The sequence below is a fragment of the Clupea harengus genome, chromosome 23, assembly GCF_900700415.2.
Source record: "Clupea harengus chromosome 23, Ch_v2.0.2, whole genome shotgun sequence".
NCBI classification, from domain to species: Eukaryota; Metazoa; Chordata; class Actinopteri; order Clupeiformes; family Clupeidae; genus Clupea; species Clupea harengus.
In genome coordinates, this window is record NC_045174.1 from 21,559,144 (window position 1) to 21,566,643 (window position 7,500).

Consider the following 7,500-nt stretch of genomic DNA (forward strand, 5'->3'; position numbering starts at 1 on the left):
TTTAAGATAAAAAATTGAATACATGAAATGCATAACATAAGATAGAAAATAAAACTCTGCAGAGGGTAGTCCAATATTCAGGCCATCAATCTAAAAAGGAGGAGGCAAAAGCGGGATCCGGTGAACAGGCAGAGATCGGCAACACTGGTAAATTAAATAACGTGGAGAAATCGGAACAGGGGGAAATAACAAAGACGAAAACGCATCGAGACACAAGAACACACGGACTAAATACAATAGGTAATGAGGAACAGGTGCAGACAATCAGGGCGGGGCAGACCATCAACAAGACGGGGCACACACAAGGGCAGGGCATGAGGTGTACACACACACACACACACACACACACACACACACACACACACACACACACACACACACACACAAGGGCAGGGCGTGAGGTGTACACACACACACACACACACACACACACACACACACACACACACACACACACAAGGGCAGGGCATGAGGTGTACACACACACACACACACACACACACACACAAGGGCAGGGCGTGAGGAGTCTGACACAAGGAGAGATGAGAAAACAAACACAACACAAAAACAAAGAATACATGATAACATAAGGAAAAAATGATCTGGGAAACGGGACGGGATTTAACACAGAAAACACTATGACATCTCGAATCCCTAAGCCAAGTAATGCAGCAGTCCAGGAAGTGTGTTTCCCATAGGCTCATTTCAGTCCAGGAAGTGTGTTTCCCATAGGCTAATTTCAATCCAAGAAGTGTGTTAACCATAGACTGGTTTCAGTCATGTACTCGTGTAGCCAATCAGTGTAGGGTTTTGGTTACCATGGTTATCAGTGGTGTGTCGTCTGCATCAAACAGACGACTCCTGTAACAGAGAATAGGCATAGAGGAACCAGTGCTGGTTTGGCAACATGTAGACACACACACACACACACACACACACACACGCACACACACACACACACACACACCACACACACACACAACCCTTTCCCCCTCCCAACACACACACACACATTCACACACAGTTTCACTTACTTCTTCAATGTTCCTGGTATTTTCCTGTGTTGAAGGGGATCCTGCTGAAACAGTGATTACTATTAGTCACACCTTACACACACGTATCACGTGCCCTCACTCTTGTGTATGCAGCTGAGCATGTTTTAACAGGTGTGTGAGGGTGTGTGTGTGTGTGTGTGTGTGTGTGTGAGAGAGAGAGAGAGAGAGAAAGTGTGAGTGTGTGTGTGTGTGTGTGTGAGAGAGAGAGAAAGTGTGTGTGTGTGTGTGTGTGTGTGTGTGTGTATGTCTCTGCATACATGTGTGAGTGAGAGAGAAAGATTGTGTGTGTGTGTGAGAGAGAGAGAGAGAAAGTGTGTGTGTGTGTGTGTGAGAGAGAGAGAGAGAAAGTTTGTTAGCCTGCCCTACCTTCTTTCCCCTTTACTCTGCTTCTCATGAAGAAGAAGGTTAAGTGCAGCAGCCCAAAGCACAGCCCAGCAGCTACCAGTCTGACAAAGACAAACGTAAGATGGCCTGTAGAGAAGAACATCAATAAATAATCAATATCCTGTATGCATATCACACACTGACTGTATCATCAATAAATAATCAATATCCTGTATGCATATCACACACTGACTGTATCATTAATAACTAATCAATATCCTGTATGTCATATCACACACTGACTGTATCATCAATACATAATCAATATCCTGTATGGCATATCACACACTGACTGTATCATCAATAACTAATCAATATCCTGTATGCATATCACACACTGACTGTAGTACACATGTTATTACTAGTGAGAGAGAGAGACATCCCAAACAATGTCAATTTGACATTAAAAATGACATAATTTACGGAATGACGCATTCATGTTCCTGACAGGTGTCATGTCATGGTTATGTCAGGCTTTATACCCCTTCAAATAAAGTGTTACCTGAGGCATTAATTTAGTATATAAATATGAATAAATGAATTGTCCCCTCATTATAAAGTGTTACCTGAGGCATTAGTTTAGTATATAAATATGAATACATTAATTGTGTCCTCATTATAAAGTGTTACAGCACATTCCTCTGCCTGATACTTTACCTGAATCTGCTGTATTTGTGTTCCCATACGCAGATGTTGACTCCAGCCCTGGTGCTGTTGTGTATTTGGGTTGGAGAGGATAGCCTGTAAATAAGACAGTAACTAAACAAGTTTAGTGTGTGTGTGTGTGTGTGTGTGTGTGTGTGTGTGTTCCTTTGAGAGTTAGATACCAACAATGATAAGTCCAGATTTGCAGGTTCCCAGGAGATGATGTGCGCTGATACATTTTTTAACATGGTGAATATATTCAGTCTATGACCATCAGATGTACTACCTACACCTACCTGTAGGGGTGATGTGTGCTGATGTACTTCCTACACCTACCTGTAGGGGTGCTGTGTGCTGATGTACTTCCTACACCTACCTGTAGGGGTGCTGTGTGCTGATGTACTTCCTACCCCTACCTGTAGGGGTGCTGTGAGCTGATGTACTTCCTACACTTACCTGTAGGGGTGCTGTGTGCTGATGTACTTCCTGTAGTCAGTTGAGATTTGGAGGTGGGAGGAGCTGAAGGAGTGAGGGGGGAGGAGAAACAGAGGGGTCGGGGGTCATGGGGGGGAGGGGTTACCTTCTGATCATGTGTGTAAGTTTGGGAAATAGAGTAACAGCCCTCGATGTATCTTATTCAAAGTAACTCACCATGTTTCACCTTCAGGTTGATTTTTGTGTAACTAGGATTTCCGTCATAATTAGTAGTTCCACATCTGTAAATCCCAGCATCCTCTCTGCTCAGATTTTTTATGGCCACAGTAATGAATCTGTTTGCTGAGTCATGATACAGTGAGATTCTCCCTCTGATAACTGTCTGATCTTTCTGTGTGGACTCAATGATGGTGACATTCTTACTAAGGTTCATTTTCGTCAGAAACACTGATTCAGGGTCAGTAAGATATTTACACAAGATGTCCACAGCTCCTCCTACAGAACCCTCCAATGTCCGGTCTGTTTCCCAGCTCACAGCTGACACATGGGGAGACGGAAGAGAGGGGGAGAGAGGGAGAGAAAATCACACATGGCTGTATTCACAATATACTTTACAGCTTTTTCAAACAATTTTATGTAGATCATTTGTGTAAATAAAGAAGGACAAAAAAAAAGATTTATTGAGTTTACTTGATTGTAATGTTCACATTGTTTCCAAGTGAACAAAATTTGTTAAATCCCAACACTGCATTTCTCTTTCAAATTACTAAATGTATTTACGCAAGTCTCTCTGTCAAACTGACATAACTAAGTCATTCCAATGAAATTATTTTAAATTTAGTTTTTATGTGTGACAGATTATTTTATTTAATCATGCAAGTTCAACATTTTGGTGTTATGCATCTTGATGAACAGGCACACACTGAGCATATAGCCTGTCATTGGTTGGATTGTAACGACTGCAACGTCACGACTATGTGAGGAACCACTTTCCAGACCAAGGACGGAACTGGGAGTGGGTGAAGGGTTCTGTGTGTTTGTCTGTCTGCGCTTTGCTGAAATACAACATTTTATTAAAGCACCCTATTTTGGTAAACCTAATTAATCTGACCACTCTATTTAGGAACTCAGCCTTAGTCCCTGTTCTTTTAATGCTATTTTTTCACCCGTGAGGTAGGTTGACCTAGGGTCATTTCTTTTGGATGCTTACAATCGGTTATGAGAAATACCTCTCTTACTTTTTATTAACTGGTTTCTTCTAGGAATAGTGTCGCTCAGGATATCGCTGTTCTCTAAATTTTGGCGTATTCCACCGACACAACCTGTTACTAGTTCTGGAGAATAGCTCAGAGGCTACAGTGCTGCCACGGGGCTTACCAGCAGGTTAGATCTAACTGGTTCAGGGACTGAGTGCCAGGCTGCTGTGTGATCTCAGTAGGACCATTCGGTCCAGTGCAGAGGCTGGACAGCAATCCACCGCTGTATAATACAATGTAACAGTTCTGCTGCAGCGTGTAACCCAGGTGATTAGCCAGGTACCTCAACACTTACATCACTGCTTTTTGGTTTAAAACTAATCCTAGTCATGTCTACCCACACACACACAGCCACACGCACACACACACACACACACACACACAGCAACACACACACACAGTCAACACTGTTTCAGAGTAATACTTCCCTTGTTAATAATTTCATCAGAAGCAACAGTGGATCAGAGCATCAAAATGTATTAGTCAGGTGCAAGTTACTAATTGAGTTACACATTCAAACTGATCTTAAATGAATAATCTAAAGTTCTTTCAGCATAAAGGTACAACTCATGTACCCAATTGTATCTTAGTACAACTAACATTACGAAACAAAAACAGCTAAGCTTGATTATTTCTTGCAACAGGTGATGGGAATCTATTTAACAAGGAAGTCACGGCAGCACTGTTCCCCAGGTCTCTGATTGGTCATGTGATCATTTACATTCCCTGTTGTGAGATTACTTCATTGCTTGACCCTTATTGAACGCAGTGTCAGAATTAGTTCAACGTAATGACATCACGTTTTAAAGAAAAACATGACTGATGTAATGTGCCTTAATACATTTGACAACCATTTTTTCAACGTATCAAGGGTTGAAGTAACAAGATGACTAACAAGGATAAGATGTATCTGATATACTGTGTTTATAATTTAATGTTTTTAGACCCCGGAAGAGCAATTGAATTTGATGCACCAAAAAACATCAGAGTAAAAACACTACAGGAAAAACAGTAAAGGGCAAATAAAAAACAGCTCGAGTGGCTAAAATGGCGTAAAAGAGGATCAAATCTAAATTCAGGCCTGTCAATGCTGTGTGCACGGTGGCTCAGGTGCTTGCACTGCCGCCTCACAGCAAGAAGGTCATGGGTTCGATCCCCACATGGGGCGCTGTAGGCTCTGGGGGGCAGGTCCTCCCCAGACCTTCAGTGCTCAGGTGGGCTATCTCCCGACCCTTTCTGTGTGGAGTTTGCATGTTCTCCCTGTAATCACAAGGGGTTTCCTCCACTAAGAACCCCAACAGAAAAATATGCAAAAAGAACAGAACACTCCTCTCTATCCCTGACCGAGATGGACGGTTCACTCGGGCGCCGAGAAGCTGCCCACTGCTCCTGGAGGAGGGATGATCCGGGATGGGTTAAAGGCAGAAGTTGAATTCATGGCGACCTCAGGCCTTTGTGTGTCCTGTCTCGCATCCATATATAACACGTGTGTTGCAGTGAGTCGTTTGTGCAATAAAAAAGTGACAGCGGTCAGCCTTTGTTGTGTTTGTTATTTGTCAATCCCAAAATGATCAAACCACACAGGAAACTTGCACTCTTCGCTGATGTCACACTTCCTTTTTTTAAAGCGGTCATCCCCACCTCAGTCACAGAAGATTAGTAAGAGCTATTTTCCTAATAATCTTATTTTAATAATATATTTTATTATTTTAATAATTAATACGACCTCGCTCACGTGAGACAAAGAGGAAGATGATGTATTTTGGTGGCAAGACCATATGGCCCCCCGACACAAACTACCATGACCTCACTCACCTGAGACAAAGAGCAAGATGACGCAGGCGAAGATCTTCATGCTGCTGTAGAATTAGAAGTTTATCGCCGGGCCTTTCTTTAGGGATTGTCTAAAGTTACTGTAAGTTTCTATAAAACTAGCAAATCTCCTTGCTTAGGACTGCAGAAGCCAAGCGTCACTCACACACCCATTGCCATGGTCACTCTGTGCTGGTCTGTCCGTGTGTGCAGATCTGCTTCCGCCTCAGTCAGTGTGATGCCTACTCAGAGGAAACAGCAGTGTGGTGTAAACGCTGAACCTTTAGGGCAGTGCTCTTTGTGTGTGTGTGTTTGTGTGTGTGTGTGTGTGTGTGTGTGTGTGTGTAGGTTGTTGTGCACTCCAAACCCAACCCCTAACCATTACAATTAGTTACAAAAAAATGGAACTTATGACACAATGACCACAACCTGTGTGCCAACTCCCTAAACCAATTCTGCTGAACTATAAACACAATGATCTGCTTTAGGCCCAGATTTCAATTCTAAACCACACTTTCTTCAAAACACTACCCACAATCCTCTGTATTTTTGCACACTTCATCAATGCCAAAACTTCCATTTCCAATGCTTTTGCAATTTGCAATCAAAGCTTTAGCAATATAAGGGCCAGAGGTGAGCTCCTGGTTTGGAGACCAATGGATGGCAACATTGAAGTGAGAGGTGATCAGAGAGGCAGAGGAGTGAGAGTAAGAGGAGGAGGAAGAGCAAGAAGAAGAGCCATTACAGTTTTTTTACAATTGGATGAACACTAAAATCAAAAGTTTTACACAATTATCAAAACCTCCACTCAAGGAGCAAAACATCGGCCCAGATTTGCATCACTATAAGCACTTGTCAACATCAGACTTTTTGTGAAACAGTACACACAAGTGATTTGCAAAACACTAAACACACTTGTATACATTAGACACAGAAATATATCAAGATGTCACTTCCTTGCAATTCCAAAGCACTGACTGTCAAATTACCACACCTATGAGCCAATTGGTTAAACACAGCCATCAAGTGCGGCCTCCTCGATCCATGCTTGGTATCAAAATCAATCTATTGACCTCTTTTAGAGGTTGAGAACTACTTGATTAGTTGTGCACAGAGATTTCACACAGGTGCTGACGATATTTAGAATATAGAGAGCAGTTTCAGTAGGCTGCTACTAACAATTTGGGTTTTGTACTGAGCACTCTAACTTAGGGAATATACTGTCAGAAAGTATTTGAAATCGGAAAATTTGTATACAGTAAAATATTGTAGTTCTGTTTTTGTTTTTCTAAATACTATAAAAGATATTCTAAACAAGGACCTGTCAACACCATTGATTTTACATTTTTTCTACTGTGTACAAAATGGCAAAGATTCTGACACAAAAATATTTATTGTAGTCATTTTTACACATTACATTGGATACTGTAAAAAGTCAAAATGACAGGTTTCAATATACAGTAAAAAGGTCAAATCTGTTCTGCAGTGAACAGTGTCCCAGTGTTGATTCTGTAAAAATAGTGCAATAGGCTGTAAATACTGGAAATATACAGTAATCAGAATTCTACCATATATGTTGTAAATTACTTTAGTGAAACTACAGTACTACATTGTATTGTGGCAACACACTTTACAAAAGTATAGAAATGGTTGTTGCCAAGAGTGCAAATACAATGAAACACAGTACAGTAAATTGACTGTAAAGGCCAGCAAAGTTTCATTGTCATTGCCGAACGTACAAACAATTGATGCCACAGTATGACGGCTCAGGTTTGGCTGAACCCTTTGGCCAGCCTCACTCATGGAGAGGTAATGATTGACTACGTGATCAATGACTGTTGCCCTAATTTCATTAGAGCATCTTACACGAATGCCACGTCCTCTGACAGGGGCCCCTCTATCTCTACCCACGG

General features: G+C 41.7%; 1 protein-coding gene across 1 annotated transcript; it reads right to left on the reverse strand.

The window, feature by feature from the left end:
• Positions 1-2,383: 2,383 nt before the first annotated feature.
• On the reverse strand, positions 2,384-5,759 carry LOC116218753 (CMRF35-like molecule 5). Its single transcript, XM_031561477.2, has 3 exons — positions 5,591-5,759; positions 2,736-3,056; positions 2,384-2,603 (listed from the first exon to the last, which is right to left on the reverse strand). The coding sequence occupies exons 1-3, from the start codon at positions 5,628-5,630 to the stop codon at positions 2,497-2,499; spliced, it is 468 nt and encodes a 155-aa protein (XP_031417337.1). The 5' UTR covers positions 5,631-5,759; the 3' UTR covers positions 2,384-2,496.
• Positions 5,760-7,500: the final 1,741 nt, after the last annotated feature.

Excerpts from the sequence above, each read along its gene's own strand:
- LOC116218753 (XM_031561477.2), bottom strand. The coding sequence starts at position 5,630 with ATGAAGATCTTCGCCTGCGTCATCTTGCTCTTTGTCTCAG. Across the intron at positions 3,057-5,590 it reads CATCTTGCTCTTTGTCTCAG|CTGTGAGCTGGGAAACAGAC; the intron begins GTGAGTGAGGTC and ends CCCATGTGTCAG. Across the intron at positions 2,604-2,735 it reads CAACCTGAAGGTGAAACATG|CTCCTCCCACCTCCAAATCT; the intron begins GTGAGTTACTTT and ends TCACTCCTTCAG.